General features: G+C 43.8%; 1 protein-coding gene across 3 annotated transcripts in view; it reads right to left on the bottom strand.

Annotated features, from left to right (window-relative positions):
• Window positions 1-9561, bottom strand: part of Syt16 (synaptotagmin 16) — a 224587-nt gene extending 215026 nt beyond the window's left edge. For 2 of the 3 annotated variants that reach the window (XM_070032156.1, XM_070032165.1), the window contains exon 1: window positions 9445-9560. In XM_070032156.1, coding sequence (XP_069888257.1) covers window positions 9445-9457 — 13 coding nt within the window. In that variant the 5' untranslated portion in view covers window positions 9458-9560. Of the gene's footprint in view, window positions 1-9444 lie in introns of all 3 variants that reach the window. The other variant, XM_070032147.1, reaches the window with a different exon arrangement.
• Window positions 9562-19449: the final 9888 nt, after the last annotated feature.

A 19449-nucleotide genomic window follows, 5' to 3' on the forward strand; every position in this document is an offset into this window, starting at 1 on the left:
GCAAATATTCTATTAGCCTCAAGGGGATGGTATCATCATCTCCCCTGCACCCACTGCAAACACTGATGCAAAAGGTGAATGAAAATACAAATACAATCTTTTTAAAAATTATCTTTAAGTAGGGATTTTTTTTTTGCCAGTCCTGGGGCTTGAAATCAGTGCCTGGGCACTGTCTCTGAGCTTCTTTTGCTTAAGGCTAGCACCCTACCACTTGAACAACAGTGCCATTTCTGGCTTTTTCTGTTTTTGTGGTACTGAGGAATGGAACCTGGGGCTTGATGCATTCTAGGCAAGCACTCTACCACTAAGCCATATTTCCAGTTCTCCTGATATGATTTAACATATCAGTTGTAAGTATAATGCATCTGGATCACTGTCACCTCTTTGTCATTCTGTCTCCATCTCTCCCAACCCCACCCATTCAATTCACACATCTATATATTGAATATTACGACTGCATTCTCTTTCCATTCATCTATAATCTTATTTTGAAAAGACTTTTGATCTCACAGATCTTGAGGACCACCATCCCAGTTCATAACTGTGTATGTACACATGCGCATACACACACACACACACACACACACACACACACACACACACACACACACACACACATCAATACTGGGGTTTGAACTCAGAGCTTCTGCATTCTCCCTTCGTTTTTTCATACAAAGCTGGCATCCTACCACCTGAGCTACAGCTCCACTCTGGCTTTTTCTTTTCAATGGTTAATTAGAGATAAGAGATCCACTGCCAGCACCAGTGGCTCACATCTATAATTCTAGCTATTCAGGAGGTGGAGATATGAGGATGTCAGTTAGAAGCCTGCCAAGACAGGAAAGTTCATGAGGCTCTTATCTCCAATTAACCACCAAAAAGCTGCAAGTAGAGCTGTGGCTCAAGTGATAGATGCTAGCTTTGAGCAAAAAAGATCAGGGACAGCACCCAGGCCCTGAGTTCAAGCCTCAGGACTGGAGCACACACATACACAGAGTTTCACAAACTTTCCTGCTCAGGCTGCCTTGGAACTACAATACTCAGATCTCAGTCTCTTGAATAGCTAGGATTACAGGGGTAAGCCACTGGCACATCACTTCTGTTTATTTTATATAAGCAGATTTTACTAGGCAAAAATATTTGTCTCCAGGATCCAACTCAATGTATAAAGACGAGGATGGTCTTAATCCTTACTCCAAGTAGCTCATGGAACTGGCTACACCTATTTGCCTATACAGCATTGTGTTGGGTGTTGGGATAGTAGCTAAAGTGTTTGTTTGTTTGGGTTTTTTTGCTGGCACCTTAATAAACTTCTTCTGCCTCACCCCTCAACCTTGCCCAAAAAAATAAAGAGCAATTTCCTTTTTGATCAGAGCAATTATTTCTAGCTTTATTATTCCATTCATCAATGCCTTCTGTGGAGAGGCAATCTCTTGTTAGACAGATGCTAAGACTGTTCATAGTATTATGGAAGCAACATGCCATCATCTTTACTGCACTCTTTAGTCAGAAGTCAGACATAGGTTGTGACACTTGGCTACAGTCTTGACATTTCTAACCAGAATATTTGGCCTTGATTTTATACTCTTCACAAAGAAAACTGGAATCTATGAGTAGGCACCCTATTTCTGAAGATCAGATTGTTCTTGTGATATGAGCTGTCTTGTGACGTGAAGTATCTCTCGGGAGACAAAAGGAAAGACATTTATTCAATATCTTCTGTGTGCCAAGGTCTCTGGAAAGTTCATTTACCAAAGATCACCTAGCCACTGAGTTACAAGATCAGACTTCAAAATGCAAACACCTCCAAACACAAGCCTCAATTCCCTTCCACTCTGCCACAGTCAGCTAACTAGTCTTTTGAAATTTTTGAGCTCACCAGTTGAAAACCTAATTGCCATTGGTAGTAGATGACATTTATGGTATTTTTTTGAAGTAAATCAAGGAAATTTTCATATAGAGTAAAATCATTTATGTCTCAACATTTACTCCATTGTGATCAGAGCATAAAATGTAACTACATTCCTAATATTAGAATCCAGAAGAATATTCTACCCTGACTATAAGAAAATCCAATCTGCTAAAGAAGCAAGTAGTGTATTCAAGGAAGGAAGGAAGGAAGGAAGAAGGGAGGGAGGGAGAGAAGGGAGGAAAGGAGGAAGGGAGAAAGGAAGGAAGGAAGGAAGGAAGAAGGGAGGGAGGGAGGGAAGGAAAAGAGAGGGAGGGAGGGAGGGAGGGAAGAAGGGAGGGAAGGAAGGAAGGAAGAGAGGGAGGAAGGAAGGAAGGAAGGAAGGAAGGAAGGAAGGAAGGAAGGAAGGAAGGAAGGAAGGAAGGAAGGAAGGAAGGAAAGAAGGAAGGAAGGAAGGAAGGAAGGAAGGAAAGAAGGAAGGAAGGAAGGGAGGGAAGGAAGGAAGGAAGAGAGGGAGGGAAGGAGGGAGGAAGATCTACCTAAAAGGAGCAGCATATCCATAAATGGATTTTAAGGACACTTTTTAAAATCCTCCTAGGACTTCTAGCCCACTGCTATTAGAAAACATGTAGACCACATTTTACATATACTTAGAAAGTCAAAGTCAATGGTGGAAAGTTTCCCCAGACTTACCAATGCAACACTGCCAAGCAGAAATTAAAAACAAGTAGGTTCTGCTCAAATAATACTTAAATATTCATTCTGACTTTCAGAATGTTTCATGAAAATAATATGAACTGGGTAAATCAGTCCAGAATATTGTCTGGATCCCCACTTCTACGTTTGAATTCTTGGTTTAAGAAAAAAAAAAAAACAGAGGGAGGAAAATAAAAGAACAAGTAGTATCTTAGATCTTTTCTTCTACACTGTTTGTAGTTACCGAGGCTTAGTTAGTTTTTCAAGCTTAAAACAAGTGCACAACCCATAGATGTCATATCAATGCATTTCTTGGAAGTCTGGTTGCTGTGCTATAGCACTAGTAACATCTAACTGTGATCCTCTGGTTGCACAATGGCTACTGTGCTTAAGTTTAAGAAGAGCCTGGGAGGGAAGTAAGTAGAGGTGTCTTAGATTTACTTTCAAAGCATTTACCCTAAAAATTAGGAGAAGACTGGCAATAAGGGCCACTTAGTTTGAAAGACTATTGTATATAATAACCTTTATTATGTACCCATAATAAAGACATTGGTAAGCTGCGAGTCAATGACTTATAGCTATAAGTCTAGTAACTTTGAAGGCTGAGATCTGAGGATCAAGGTTCAGATCTGGCCTGAGCAGAAAAGCCTATGAGACTCTTATCTCCAATTAATTTGCAAAGACTTGGAAGTGGAGCCGTGACACAAATGGTAGAGCATTAGCACTGAGAGAAAAGCTAAGGCCCAGGGCCCAGAGTCTGAGTTCAAGCCACAGTGCCACTTCTGGTTTTCTGGTGGTTTATTGGAGATAAGAGTCTCATGGATTTTCCTGCCCAGACTGGCTTTGAACTGCGATCCTCAGATCTCAGCCTCCTGGAAGTAGCTAGGATTACAGACATGAGCCACCGACGCCCAGCAGCAATTTTCTTTTAAATTCTACAAAGCCTACATCCTGACATCTCAAGCACTCTCTGACTGTGGTGCCCCTGTCTACTCACTGAGAGTCTCATTTAACTTTTCCTTCTCTCCTCTTTCTGCCCAGGCCTGAGCCAGAAGTGGAAATTGCTTATAGAGTTGGGATGATGGAAAGACAGGAAGCTGCAGGTTATCATCAAGAAAGTAAAAGAGAAGAACTGTAAGTAGACATGGTCTATGGCTCAGCAAAGATTAGCTAGTGGATGGACCAGTCAAAAAGAACACAAGGGAGCTGGGTGCTGGGGGCTCAGGTCTGTAATCATAGCTACTTGGGAAACTGACATCTGAGGATCACAGTTCAAAGCCAGCCTGGGCAAGAAAGTCCTTGAGATATATCTACAGTTAACCACTCAGAAACCAGAAATGGAGCTGTAGCTCAAAGTAGTAGAGCACTAGCCTTGAGCAAAAAAAATTCAGGGACAGTGCCCAGGCCCTCAGTTTAAGCCCTACAACCAACAGAGACACAAGGGATTGTAGGTGTGGCTTAGATGGTAGAGCACCAGCCAATGAGCAAAAGTGTCAGATACTGAGTCCCTGTATCAGACAAAAAAGTAAAAAAGCAGCCAGCAAAGGAAAAATCTGTCACAAGATCACCCATTAAACCAGGAACAAGTAAAGGGAACACATGAATCCTTTATGACACCAAATGCTCATCAGCCTCAAAAACCCAACAACCTAAGAATTGCCCAAGATTTCTGCAGCATAATTTAGGTAATATTTCCAACATTGCCTAACATGCCTAGCTGTGACTGCAAATTTATGCTTATTTTTTTTAATATTATTTTATTTTATTTGAGAACATACTGTACAGAGGGGCTACAATTACATGGGCAGGATAATGCATACATTTCTTACCAAGCATTGCAGCCTCCTCCTTTATTTACCCTTCACCTCCCTTCCCAGCCTCCCCCCTCCCCCCACCCAATTTTACCCCCCTCCCCCCCCACACCGACATTGTAAAGCTGGTTTTGACATGACATTTTGTACTTCTCATTGTTGCAACAGGTCCACCTGAATCCTTAAACGACTTGTTTGTCCCCATGCAAATTTATGCTTATAAGCAGACAAAAATGTCTTCAAAAGTAAGACCCATAAAAAGAAGTATTAAAATGCAACAAATGTCACAAGTGGAAGAAAAGGAAAAAATTCTTCACCTCTATCAGGAAACACAAAATTATCTAAAGATTTGTTATGTAAAAAATAAAAAATCATGAAACATTGTTCAAAATATCTAAGTACCATTTTATAGAGCAAATGGGATGTAAAACTTTCCAGGTCATGGGAAGTTACTAGAAGCCAAGGTGAGATTTTTAAATTTCTCTATTTCTTCGCTGGAGTCTGGCTTTAGAATCTTTGCTTTATGTACACTTACACAGCACAGCCATAAAGAAGGTCATTCTGGATTTCTTCCAGAAATGACTGAGGGGGCTGGGAATGCTGCTTAGTGGTCGAGTGCTTGCCTAGCATGCACAAAGCCCTGGGTTTAATTCCTCAGTACCACATGCATAGAAAAAGCCAGAAGTGGCTCTATGACTCAAGCCTTGAGCAAAAGCAACTCGGGAACAGTGCCCAGGCCCTAAGTTCAAGCCCTAGAACTGGCAAAAAAAAAAAAAAAAAAAAAAAAAGAAGAAGAAGAAGAAGAAGAAAAGAAAGAAAGAAATGACAGAGGAATCACATTTGAATTTTGCCTGGTTTTACAACCAATTTTTCCCTCAAAGAGAAATTTGTAGAAGGGAAAGAAAATGGATTTAAAAAAAAATCTTTCAGTTAAAGCCCCAAAGCAATGTTATTCCCAGGTTTGGTTTAGCTTAATGAAGCCATGCAGTTAAGTATAGTGACATGACTGGACAGCTGAAGAAGCAGCTGTTAACCCTGGGTTTCGTCTGCCTGTCACCTGTCATTCTCTCACCTGCAGAGGTGTGCAGTCACACCTCTCATGCACATGAGAGGTTCATGCACATCACTGAATATGTAAATTCTCAGGCCCAAGCCAGGGGGAGGAGGGGGAGAGCCCAGCAGACTCCAAATGATTCTGAGGCATGTTAAAATCTGAACCTACATTATTTTTAATACCAATACCAATACCCCAAATTTTTTTTTCAAGTTTCTATTATGGACCAAGGGCAGAGAATCAGAGCTAACTCTCTTTCCCTTTTTTTTTTTTTTTCCTGTAATGGAAATGGAACCTATAGCCTCACACATGTTAAGCAAGCACCTAGCCAATGACCCACATCTCCATCCTTAAAGAAGTTAACTAAAAGTGGGGTGCCAGAGACGCATGGCTGCAATCCTACACGCTTCAAAGCCAGCCCAGGCAAGAAAGTCTGAGACACTCTTATCTCCAATAAGCTATCCCCTTCCCCGCCCCAACACACACACACACACACATACACAAAAATAGCCAGAAATGGCATTGTGGTTCTAGTGGTAGAGCACGAGCCTTGAGCAAAAGAAGCTCAGGAATAGCACCCAGTCCCTGAGATCAATTCCCAGGAAGAGCACAGAAGAAGAAGAAAAGAAGGAGGAGGAAGGAAGAAGAATGGGAAGAAGAAAGGAGGAGGAGGTGAGAAGAAGAAGAAGAGGAGGAGTGAGGAGGGAGGAAGAGGAGGAGGAAGAGAAGCAGCTGATGCTAAATAAAGAAATCTGTCAGCCAGTTGCAGATGGCTCATACCTGTATTCCTAGCTACTTAGGAGACTAAGATCTGATAAGGTTCAAAGCCAGCCTGAGCTGAGCAATCCACAAGACTCCATCTCTTAATTAAGCAAAAGTCAGGAGTTGAGCCAAGTGCCACTGACTTACACCTATAATCCTAGCTATTCTGGGGCTCATATCTGAAGGTTGTGGTTAGACGCCAGCCAAGGCAGGAAAATCCATGAAACCCTTATCTCCAATAAACTGCCAAAGCACCAGAAGTGGAGCTGTGTGTATTTCAAGTGGCAGTATGGTAGCCTTGAGCAAAAGAGCTCAGAAACAGTGCCTAGGGCCTGAGTTTAAGCCCTAGGATCTATACCAAAAAAAAAAAAAAAAAAAAAAAAAGTCAGGAGTGGAGGTGTGGATCAAGTGGGAGAGTATTAACCATGAGTTGATAAGGACAAGAGAGAGCACAAGGTCCTAAATTCAAGTCACAGTACTGGAACTCACATACACAACTCCACCACAACTGTGTATCAGAAAAGATCCCTGGTCACCACAGTTGGAGCATCACCTTTCTTCTAACTATAAAAAGACTGTGGAGTTTGAATCAGAGGGAAACAGGGCTCAGAGTACAGGGGTTCTCCACATTGGCTGTACATCCATATCACTTAGAGAGCTTTTTGGTGGTTAATTGGAGATAAGAGTCTCAAAGACTTTCCTGCCCAGGCTGGCTTCAAACTGTGATCCTCAGGTCTCAGTCTCCTGAGTAACTAGGATTATATGTGCAAGCAACTAGACTCTCTCAATACTTTTTTTTCTCTCAATACTTTTGAATACTAACAAAAGCAAACTAATTTTTCTCCATACTATGGACATTGTGAGCCCCAATTCTGAATTTCTTACTCCGTCCTGAGAATAAATTTTATATTGTTTCTTCAGTCTCAAGAGCTAAATATCAACACAGCTTTTCCCATAAAGGAATAAAACCCATATGATACAAGTATGAATATTCAGTAGACTCCAATATACTATATTAGAAAGTAAAAAAGCAATATTTATCTAAATAAATTGAAACAGAAGCATGTTTTTTTCTATGACACTCAATGCAGCATCTTCACCCAATTTTTTTAAAAAATAGAATATTCTCATACTTCATTTGTATAATTAATGAATTGTGTGGTTGAATACCTCTGCTATTGTTTTTCTAAAAATCACATAACTAAGGCCATGTTTCATGATCTTCCTCTTACTTTGTTAATAAAAGCCTAAATTCACAATTCCGTTAACAAGACACAAAAAACAACAACAAAAACCCAGTACTCTTTGTATAAATGAGCACAAGTGAGAAAAAAAAATGGGAGCCAGACTCAAGTGTCTCACACCTGTAGTCCTAGCTACTCAGAAGGCTGAGGTCTGAGGATCGCAGTTCAAAGGCAGATTGGGCAGGAGAGTACATGAGACTCTAATCTCCAATTAATGGGGGGGGGGGGGGGAGGGGGGAGCCAGAGTGGACCTGTGGCTCAAGTGGTAGAGCACTAGCTTTGAGAAAAAGGAGCCCAGGGACAGCACACAGGCCCAGAGTTCAAGCCCCAGGACCAGGAAAAAGAAAAGGAAAAGAAAAAGATTGGCCCCAATTAATAGCTGATTTTACTATAAACACCTGGTCTACATTTTTTAAGTTTAAAACCACAAAGGGCATATTTGTGTATTCATTCATATAAAAGAATGGCAAGCCAGGGCCAGTGACTCATACCTGTAATCCTAGCTACTCAGGCTGAGATCTGAGGATCACGGTTCAAAGCCAGCCTGGGCAACAAAGTCCGTGAGACTTTCATTTCCAAATAACCACCAGAAAACTGAAAGTGGCACTGTGGCTCAAGTAGTAGAGCTCTTGCCTTGAGCTGAATTACTCAGGGACAGCGCCCAGGCCCAGAGTTCAAGCCCTACAACCAACCAAAAAAAAGAGACAGAGACAGAATGGCAAATGGGAGAAAAGAAGGGAATCACACAACTGGCCTTTCCATTTTGTGGGAATAGGGTGTCACTATGTAACTCAGGCTGGCCTGGAACTGGCCATTCTGCCTAAGCACTCTCAGTGCTGGGGCAACAGATGTGAACGACCACTGCCAGCAACCTTGCCATAATTTTAAAAGACAGAAACTAGGGCTTAGAGTACAGCTCAAGTGGTAGGACACTTGCCTAGCAAGCATGACTTGAGTTCAAACCCTAGTAGTGCAAAACAACACGAAAAGACAACACAAATGGGGACCGTGCCCAGAGCTCTAGAATTGTGGCTTTTTAGCTACAAAACTCACGTTCTCTGCTTGTATCACAACTGTGGTGGGTAAGTTTATTTCAAAAAAAGGGAATGAATTATTGCAGAAAATCTGGTCCTCCTCTTCCCATCTTGGTCCCTTCTAGTCTCTTCAAAACACGCCTCCCCAGGCCTTTTCCCTTCATCCTCAAACCCACAAGTCCCTCATATGTGTTAGTTGTCATGGCTGCGCCAAGGGACCTCAGGTGCTAGCTGTGGAGCTAGCGGTGTGACCCGATGGCTTTTTACTCACAGGTATCTAGCTTCGGCCACAGGTAATTCAATCCGTTTTCGTAGATGGCAGTTTCCCAAAGCGCAAGCCCTTCCCTCCCCACCCCCAACCAAGGCAGACGTGCCCCGAGCCCAAGGCAACCCCCTCCCCCGCGCCTCCCTACACTCCCAGCTCGGATGGGAACCTGACATCTCCACGCGCTTCCCCTTCCCTGTCCACGGGGAGCCGAGCTGCTGGGGAGGGACACGGATGTCCCCGTGGGGGGAGGGAGTCACCCAGTACAAAAAGCCATCCTGATCCCCAGGAGGTGCGCGCGCGCGCAAACCGCACCCCGAGCCTTGAACTCGCAGCGCCAAAGCCTGGGCCTGGGGACGGCGTTCCGCCAGCGGGCAGGCCGCGCTGCCCCAAGGCGTCAGGTATCCCCCCCTTCTCCCCCACACCTCAGGCCCAGCCCATCCACCACCTCCATCCCAAGCCAGCTGCCGGGATCGCCTCCTCTCCCAAGTCCTGCCCGCAGCACGGAGATCGGGGTGCCCGGCCACTTCCCCCTCCACCCCCCCTCCCCCGCCCGCTCCCGCGAGCCTGGCACAAAGACAGACACCTGCAAGAGGAGAACTTCCCACCCTGGGCGCCGCGGCCTCTCCTCCTTTGACCCCCGGGGCCCCGAAGCGGGAGCACACTCACTGTCAGTCGCCATGGTAGGGCGAGGGGGCTGCCCGGCGGCTGCCCGTGACTGGGGTCCCCCCGGCACCGAGCCGGACCCGGCGCGCGCTCCTCGGTGGGCCCCGCGCGCTCGAGGTCCGCGCCGCGCACGGCCCCTCCCGCCGCGCGCCCCCGCCGCGCCGCCCCGCGCCCGCAGCCACTGCCAGCCCCGTCAGCGCCCCGAGATCCCAGCCCCCCCCACCTGGGGCAGGGGCGGCCTGGAGCGCCCTCCCCCCCTCACCACTACCCCACCCCCGCCTCTCCGCCTCTGCCCTCCCTGCCCCAAAGATAATGAAGGGGGATCTTGGACGGACGGACGCCCTGACTGGCTACCTTTCCTGCTAGATTCTCCCAACCACATACTTGTTTTCTGGCTCTGGTTGTTCTCCACTTCATGCCTGGAGCAGCTCCTCAGCCAGGATGGGACCCAAAAGCCAATACTCAGCCCCAGCTGTTAGAAGCTAAGCAGGAAACCAATGGAGGGCAAGGATCGCCCAGCTGCTGGACATTAATCCTCCTGGACAGAGCTTCTTAGAAACGCTTGACACCCACCTGGTAGACCTCAAGGGTGCGGTGTTCCTGCACTAATCTAGCAGGTAGATTAGTGGATGCCTTTATAACTGGACACCTGCATTCGTTCATGAATGAACAAGTGGCCATTAACAAATTGGATAAGAACTGGAGCTGCAACTGGTGGTTAACCATGGACCAAACCCCATCCTGTAGCTGTGGAAGAGAACCAGTCTATAAGAAAGCCAAAGCCTGTGTTACCTCACATACCACCCTGCTTAGGAGGGCTCTGAACTGAAGCTACCCATGGAAATTGTAAACCTTGCATCTTAAAAACCAGAAACCAGTTTCTGATGGATTCTTGCCGTACTAAGTGGTACATAAGAAACCACCCCATCCCTTATGTAAAACATAAGGATAAAGTATAGGGATACACATTCAACCCATCAGTACAGATCCCAGAGGGCATTATCCAGGCCCTGGGCTAGATATACACAGGACTCAGAAGTAGCTGCTAATTGGCCCAACAGACATAGGAAGCCACCAGCAGAGAGCCACACTGGACCTCTTTTATCAGTCCACACAGCTCAAGTGAGGGAGCCAGTGTTCTGATGGGCTTCTACATGCAGGTTGTGAACATTTGGCGCCGGGTTCCATTGATCCTTAACACAGGTGATTCTGGACAATCAGGAAGAATCAGGTAGATTTCAAAGAGGCACAGGTATCTGGTTCATTTGTCTTTTGTAACAGTCTTGTGGGGGTAGGTCCCAAAAGCCAAAAACTTGAAATAGGTTGGATGGAGAAAAAGAGGGGCAGGGAGGAGAAAAAAAGCATAAAAGATGACCCTAGAATTTTGAAGTCATTTAAAGTTCACAAACCATAAGGTTGCACTGGTTTGAAGAAGTAAATGGTAGGTGAGTTTTGGATGATTTATAGCACCATTCAAACATAAGGCCCTCTATTAAATAATCAAACCTACTTCTCTAAGTGAAAAAAAGAAATCATGACAATTCAAGCCCATCTTTCCTAATAAGCTTGCTTGTTCTTTGTTGGGTTTTTGTTTTGTTTTGTTTTGTTCCAGAGTAAATTCTATCAACCAAATTTGTCTTAGGTTATTTGGACCCTCTCCTCTCTCTCATGGGGTTGGATTGAAGCTTGAAGGAAAAGACACAGTAGAATCAGCAATGTTGAAAGCTATCAAGTTGCTGCCTGTCCTCAACGGTATAGACAATACCTGAGAACTTTCCACATTCTTGGATACTGAAGCTCCAGCATCTGGATGATCTGTCTAGGCACTGGAACACCTGATCCTGATGAGTGTGGCATGCATTGCTCAGCCTTACCATCCACATCCAAAGCCCCTCCAGGTCTGACATTTTCTCCTTGACTTTCCCATTATCTTTTTTTGGGGGGGTTAGAGGGTCTGGTCGTGGGGCCTGAACTCTGGGCCTGGGCACTGTCCCTCAGTTCTTCAGCTCAAGGCTGGCGCTCTACCACTTGAGCCACAGCGCCACTTCTGGCTTTTTTCTTTTTGCTTATGTGGTGCTGAGGAATCGAACCCAGGGCCTCAGGCATGCAAGGCAAGTGCTCTACCACTGAGCCACCTTCCCAGCCCTGACTTTCCCATCATCTTTGAAGAAGAAAAAAAAATGTGTCTATCTTCCCAAGAAATGCTGAACAAATAGAGAAATCTGTGGAAGAATCCTACATGCTTCCCACAAGTCATTTTTTTTGGTGGGGGGGAGGGTCTGGTCGTGGGGCCTGAACTCTGGGCCTGGGCGCTGTCCCTCAGCTCTTCAGCTCAAGGCTAGCACTCTACCACTTGAGCCACAGTGCCACTTCCGGCTTTTTTCTTATGTGGTGCTAAGGAATCGAACCCAGGGCCTCAGGCATGCAAGGCAAGCACTCTACCACTGAACCACCTTCCCAGCCCCCCACAGGTCATTTTTTTATTTGCCTACCATGTCAGAAAGGGAACTGCTTGGTAGGCCAAAAAGCAAGATGTGTAATGTGACATGAGACAAGAATCCCCTTAGTTCTCAGTTTCCCAAATATCTGGAAGTCCTGTCATCTCTTCTAGTCCTAGAAATGGAACTGTCCATAATTTAATAACAGTGGCTTAAACAGTATGAACATTATATCTGCTCTTATAACATGGAAGCCAAATACAAGTGGTCCCGTATGTGGTTTAACAATGTCAGCAAGGTTTCCGTCTTCCCTGCATCCTCCCCCACCATCCTCCAATGCTGGCTGCTCTCCCTTTGCCTTAACAATAAAGCTGCTGCAACCTAAGCCTCATGTCTTTACATGACAATGGCCCACAAGCAGGTGGGGAAAGGGTATCTATTATCTTTCTATCAACGAAGAAAGTCTATGTAAATGCCCTTAATGACCTCTATTATTCTGGCTGCAATGGAGGCTGGGAAAGCAACTGTCTGTTATTTTCAGCTCCTGTTGCACAAGGCAGATTCAGCCAGTATGGAAGAAGTGGGTTGGGACCCACCCGTGGGTACACCATCTTTGATGTCTGCTATTGTCTTCTCATACCCCAAACAGATCTCAACTCATTGCTTCTTCAGAACCAAGGCAGTTGATCATGGCTAAGAACATCCATCGCTCAAGGAGCTGGAAAATGGACTTTTTAAAACACCCTGCATTCTAGCCAGGTGCTGATGGCCACTCAGGAGGCTGAGATCTGATGATCACAGTTCAAAGCAAGACATGCAGAAAAGTAACTTACTTCAATTTATCACACAAAAAAAGCTGGAGCTATGGCTCAAGTGGTAGAGTGCTAACCTTGAGCACAAAGCTCAGGGACAGTGCCCAGGAAGCCCCAGGACCAGCACCAAACAAAAACAAAAACAAAAACCACCCTGCGTTCTTATAAATCTATAAGTCTTATGCTTGGACCTCAGCTTTTGACACTTAAAAGCCCAAATTTTGACTCTTTTCATTTCTTTACATAATGTAAGACTAAATACATGCCAGTCTAATTATAGGAGAGCCACTTGGAAGTAAAATTGCATAACAAGAATAAAAAAAAACAGACAATATCAAACTAATGTCTAGCATTCCTACAAAGGGAGAAGAAAGAACCACTGGATTGAAAGACTTAAAATATAAAGGCAGGAATTGGTGGTATTGGCTGAGGAGTGGCTGGCCTAGTGAGCAGAGGCAAGTGCTTCAACTTGGAAAGATCTATTTTCAGTCTCAGACATTAAGTTGAGGGAAAGAGAATGACCTGACATTGGAAGAGGGTTGTTGAAGGAGTTCCAGCACACGCTGCACCTCACAGTTTTCTGTAATGTACAACATTCACTGGGGTACCAAGAGGCTGAGAACTTAGAAAAGGGGAAAAGATTTAAGGCGTAAGAACATGAAACCTATATTAAATGAACACAATTTCCATGGGCTGGAGTGTAGCTCAAGTGGTAGAGCACCTGCCTAGTAAAGCATGAGGCCCTGAGTTCAAATTCTAGTACTAAAAATAAAGAGAATTTCCTGCCAGTAGTGTGGGCCTTCCTGGAATTAGATCCCAAGAGCAGAGGAAGTAAGGAGGTGGCCATTTGAAGTAGATAATGGAAACAGGTAGGACATGTACCTGAAATTCTTTGGGGGAATAAGCACTAAAGAGATGAGTGGAGCCACAGTGTAAATAAGTAGGAGCAGGAAGGCTACTAAGGGGCCTGGGGCCTGGAGACCTTGATGCAGATAATCAGGAGGCCAGGCTCAGGTGGTCTGGGTGAACATCATCTCTCAGGCCCATATAGACATAAAGAGTCAGGATAGAGGATGGGCAGGACTGTACAACTGCATTTCAGCAGACCTTGCTAGAGGTAATTTGATTATAACAGGGCTCTGTCTCTCTTTTTTTTTGTAGGAGTACTATGGTTTGAACTCAGGGCCTGCACTTGCTAGGCAGGCGCACTACCAGTTAAGCCACGGCCCCAGCCCTTGTAGGGCTCTTCTGATTTGCTATTTGCCATTATTGTGATTCACAAATCATCACTCACATTGCTTGAGTTCACTTCTAGGGTAAGGATGACCAGCATCTTTTATACATCATACCCGGAAGTTACCCTGTGGGCCTTCTGACCCTTGGCCTATGACCACATCCTGTTGACTCTGTCATCACCCTGGCTATAAACAAGAAATGGAGAAAGAGGAAGGGCAAAGGGCTACCGCGAATGCCAAGTGGGTGTGCGTCACTACAGAGACTATTTTTGGTTGAAAAAGCTATTGCTAGTGCCTGAAAGAAGTTATTTTAACTATGATTTGTGCATGGTGCCTGTGAACTACTGAGCATTTTATCTGACACAGGAGATAAATTTTTTATTGATTTTTTTATAGAACTTAGCAATTTTTATTAGGCATCTTCATCTCTATGATGTCTATAGATGTCCTGACTTCTGAACTGAAACACTTTTGAATATTCATATAGGGTATAGATTATAGCAATTAAAACATACAAATTTCCAGGGAAGATGGAAAAAAAAACCCATACAAGTTTCTTAAAAAAAAAAAAAGCTATAGGGCTGGGAAGGTAGCTCAGTGGTAGAGTGCTTGCCTTGCAAGCATGAGCCGGAAGTGGCGTTGTGGCTCCAGTGGTAGAGCACTAGCCTTGAGCTGAAGAGCTGAGGGACAGTGCCCAGACCCAGAGTTCAGGCCCCATAACTGGCAAAAAAAAAAAAAAAAAAGCTATAAGTAATTATCAGTATTGTGTTCTGGTTTCCCCTTGCAAGACACATGGACAATGGACAAAAGTGTGAACAAGGTTAACTAGATAGATTTTTGTTCTGGAGGGAAGAAACAGTTGTTGGCCTTGTGGTTTGGTGGGTACAGATCTAGTAGTTACTGCAGAGATTCAGTGGTCTAAATAATTACAGAATAAAGGAAAAGGAACTGTGATTGTCTATCATCTACTTTAGATTGCAGCTAAGCTGCCCATACATGCACAGGCAAAATATATCTCTGAGGGATCTTTCTATCTGGCAGGGAGTAGGATGGGGCCAAAGAACTAGTCTCAAAGGAATCTGGAGGCAAAGCAGACAAAAGTTAAATTGATGAGCTGCTGTTCAGAACTCTGTATGTAGCAGTGTTGGTAACTCACACACATAATCCTAGCTATTCAGGAGGTTGAGATCTGAAGATTACTGTTTGAAAGCCATCACAGGAAGCAAAGTCCAAGAGATTCTCTCTCTCATTAATCTGAAAAAAAAAAACTGGACTGAAGGCATGGTTCAAAAAGTAGAGTCAAGCTGGTGGCTCATGCCTATAATCCTAGCTACTCAGGAGGCTGAGATCTGAGGATCACGGTTCAAAGCCAGCCCGGGCAGGAAAGACTGTGAGACTCCTATCTCCAATAAACCACCAGAAAACCGGAAATGGTGCTATAGCTCAAGTGGTAGAGTGCTCGCCTTGAGCTGAAGAGCTGAAGGACAGCACCCAGGCCCAGAGTTCAAGCCCCATGACTGACCAAAAAAAAAAAAAAAAAAAGTAGAGTCAACTATGAGTGGATAAAACCCAATGAGAGTTCAGTGCGGAGTTCAAGCCCTAGAACTGACATATACACACAAAAACTACAGCATCACCACTACCAACAACAAATTCTGCACATGTGAATACTGAATTGATATTTTTTCCTTTATTTGGTAAGTAGAGCTTAAAAAAAAAAGTGTGGAGCCTCACACTCTTGCTTAGCTTTTTTGCTTAAAGCTGGCTCACTTGAGCCACATCTCCACTTCTGAATTTTGCTGGTAATTTGAGATTTAAAAAGTCTCACAGGCTATTCTGACTAGGCTGGCTTTGAACTTCATCTTCAATCTTCAACCTCCTGAACTTGGATTAAAGGGGTAAGCCTCTAGCAACTTACTTAAGCCTATGTTTTTAATTTTGTTTATTTTTTGTTTTTTTTGGGTCCGGTCGTGGGGTCTGAACTCTGGGCCTGGGCGCTGTCCCTCAGCTCTTCAGCTCAAGGCTAGTGCTCTACCACTTGAGCCACAGTGCCACTTTCAGCTTTTTTTTCTTTTTGCTTATGTGGTGCTGAGGAATCAAACCCAGGGCCTCATGCATGCAAGGCAAGCGCTCTACCACTGAGCCACCTTCCCAGCCCAAGCCTATGTTTTTAAAAGAGCTCTTTAAATGAGAAAAAGAAAAAAATGCAGCTACAGACTGGAGACATAGCCAGTAGTATATGCTTACCTAGTGTAGTACAATGTCCTAGGAAGTATGCTTAGAACAGGGTAGGGGCGGGTATCAAGGAAGCATCATGATAAATCAGTTTTTGCAAAGGCAAGGCTAGACCAGCTTCACCTGGACAACTTGCTAAAGGTCACTCAGACCCCAACTGTTAAGCACTGAGTGACTGGGAAGGTGACAATGGGAGTGGATCATTTGCATATTAAATGTATTCTTTAAAATCTTTAAGTTGGAGCATCTCTGATCCCAATAGCACTTCCTAATTATGGGGTAGCAAAAACACCAGGAGTCCTGGAATTTCGGACCTGGGAGCTCCTGGTTCCACCTGCTTCAAAACAGAGACTCTACATCCTGAGGATTCAGCCACTCAGAAAGAAACTCAGTGTTCAACTTCTTCAATAAACATGATTCTGGTAGCAAATCCAAGGGTCTCATTTAAAAAATCAAAGTCCATTTCATCTTTTTTTCATCCATGCAAATAGACTTGGAAGCAACTCTATAGAATAGGGACATGACTTAGTGGTAAAGCACCTGTCTGCCATGCTTTAGGCCCTAAGACTGTGGGGGGGGGGCGGGGGGAATCCTCATTTGCAGTTGTTTCAGTCCACTCTCACTGCTAAAATAAAATACTATATACTGAGTGATTATAATAAACAACAGAAAATTCTCACCTAGAAGCTGATCAAGTCAGTCCCAGATCATAGGCTTGAAACTCCTTGCCTTCTTATGATGTAAGGAGTGATGGATCTCCTTAAGACATCTTTGATAAGTCTAATTCCACTCATGAGGGCTCCATCCACCCACATGATATAATTAGCTCATAAAGGCTCCACTTCTTAATTCCATTGCCTAAAGAGTTAGGTCTCAACATCTTGGAAGTTAAGTCTTGATACTTGAACTCAGAGTCTGGGTGCTGTCCCAGAGCTTTTTGGCTCAAGGATAGCACTCTACTACTTTAGCCATAGTCTCTACTTCCACCATAGTCTCTACTTTTCGTGGTTAATTGGAAATAAAAAGTGTCATGGACTTTTCTGCCTGGACTGGCTTTCAACCATGATCTCAGATCTCCTGAGTAGCTAGGATTATTGGTGTGAGCCACCAGCACCCGGTTAAGTTCCAATAAATTTTGCAATGGGAAGATATAAACATGCATTGCAGTAATAAAAAGCTCCAAGAAATATTAATATATAATTGCTCTCCTTTTCCATATTAAGTAACCTTAATTCTTTGTAAAAGTATTTGCTTTAACTAAATAGGACATAATTTTTCAGATCTATGTTTTAGTTAAAGACTAATTCTAATTCGACACTGCTGACCTGTGCCTAAGTACTTGGTAGATTGAGAATAGGAAGATTGTAGTTGACTCCAGCCTGGGCAAAAAAGCTCTCAACCCACTGCTACCATTTTAGCTACATGAGAAAGTGAAATCAGTAGGATCATGCTTCCAGGCTAGCACAGGCAGAAAAGTTCCCAAGCCTCTATTTCAACAGAAGCAGCTGGGTGGGGTAGTACACACTTGTCATCCTTGCTATGACAGGAAGTCTAAAATAGACTGCTGTTCAGACATATGCCCAAGTAGAATCAAGACTCTATCTTAAAAATAATCACAGCAAAAAAGAACTGGAGGTGTGACTCAGTATTAGAGTGATCAACTGGAGTGCCCCGCATTCAAACCCTGGTACCACAATAAATCATCAAAGACTAATTCCAAAATTTAAAGTGAGCTTCATAACTTTCCCAAAACAAAACATCTGATTTACCTCTGAGTATTGGTTTGGTTTTTGATTGTTTTTATCTTTTCATTTGATACAAGAGCTGGATAGAACCACAAAGGTAAATAAGGTTTTTGTTTTGTTTTGTTTTTTGTTTGTTTTTTTGTTGTTGTTGTTGGTTGTAGGGCTTGAACTCTAGGCATGGGCGCTGTCCCTCAGCTCTTCGGCTCAAGGCTAGTGCCCTATCACGTGAACCACAGCGCCACTTCCGTTTTTCTGCGTGGTTAATTGGAGGTAAGAGTCTCACAGGCTTTCCTGCCTGGGCTGGCTTTGAATCGTGATCCTCAGATCTCAGCCTCCTTGGTAGCTAGGATTACAGGCTCCTTCTGCGTTTCTTATAACCATCAATAGTTCTCCAAAGCTTTTCCCCTCTGGAGCCCCCTTAAACATGATGCTCCACAGGTAGTACTTTACTTCAACCCACAGGTTTCATTTCCTGTAGCCTCCCAGACTCTATAAACTGCCAGAGATCCTGCTCATTCTGTTAAAAATTGATATTAGAAAAAAAAAAGTATAAGTCTACCAAAAGACAAAGGGATTCTGACTTTACACTTCTGAGGAGCATTCTACATTTTAAAATTTTCTTCTCGAGTCAATTAGGTCCCAGTTATGGAGATTCAGAATCATCACAAGTTCAGTTATAATTCTACAGAGGGAAGCTTTATAAAGGAACTGTGTTTGCAAATGCAAAGAAATTTTCAGAAAGAAGAGTAATGAAGTGATTTGCTGAGAGAATATACATTGATTGGTTGATTGTGTGTGTGTGTGTGTGTGTGTGTGTGTGAGAGAGAGAGAGAGAGAGAGAGAGCGATCTTGGGGGCAATTCGATGTTTTTTTTCTGTGTCTACAGTAACAAAAGAAGATGAACTATATCATTTGATTAGTTAGTCCATAACTAATTGCCAACAGGATGATTTTTCCACACAAATGGTCACTAAATAAAAGACAGGCATTTAGCAAAATGTTTCTGCTGAGAAATTTTTATGAGCAAGCACAGCTTACAGAGAGAATACATTCAGCTAACTGTCTGTAATAAAATGATACGTACAGTTGGCAAGAGAAATAATATGCCAATTATACTGCAGGAAGCTAAGAGGTAAACTGACCATTCAGAACACGTAATAAAGGCAGAAAGTCAACAACAACTAGTGAAACTTTAGCAAAATTCATTTCATTTACCATTTCTTTGGAAAGCACTGGGATTGAACTTAAAGCCTCATGCTTGCTAGGTAGATGCATTAACATTTAAATCATGTCCACAGCCCTTTGTGCTTTAGTTATTTTTCAGGTACCATCTCATGTTTCTTGCCTGGGAGAGCCTGGACCACCGTGCCCCCTACTTACATGTAATATAACTGATATGACTAGAGTGTACCACCGCATCGTTTTTTTTGGTGCTATTGAGATAGGACGGGGTCTCTCTGTAACCCTGAACTAGTCCCCCAGCCTCTAGAGGTGCTGGAATTACAAGAGGGAGCCGTTGTGACTGACTTTTTACATACCATAA

Source organism: Dipodomys merriami, unplaced genomic scaffold, assembly GCF_024711535.1.
Source record: "Dipodomys merriami isolate MVZ:Mamm:240054 unplaced genomic scaffold, mDipMer1.0.p SCAF_1, whole genome shotgun sequence".
Classification (NCBI taxonomy): domain Eukaryota; kingdom Metazoa; phylum Chordata; class Mammalia; order Rodentia; family Heteromyidae; genus Dipodomys; species Dipodomys merriami.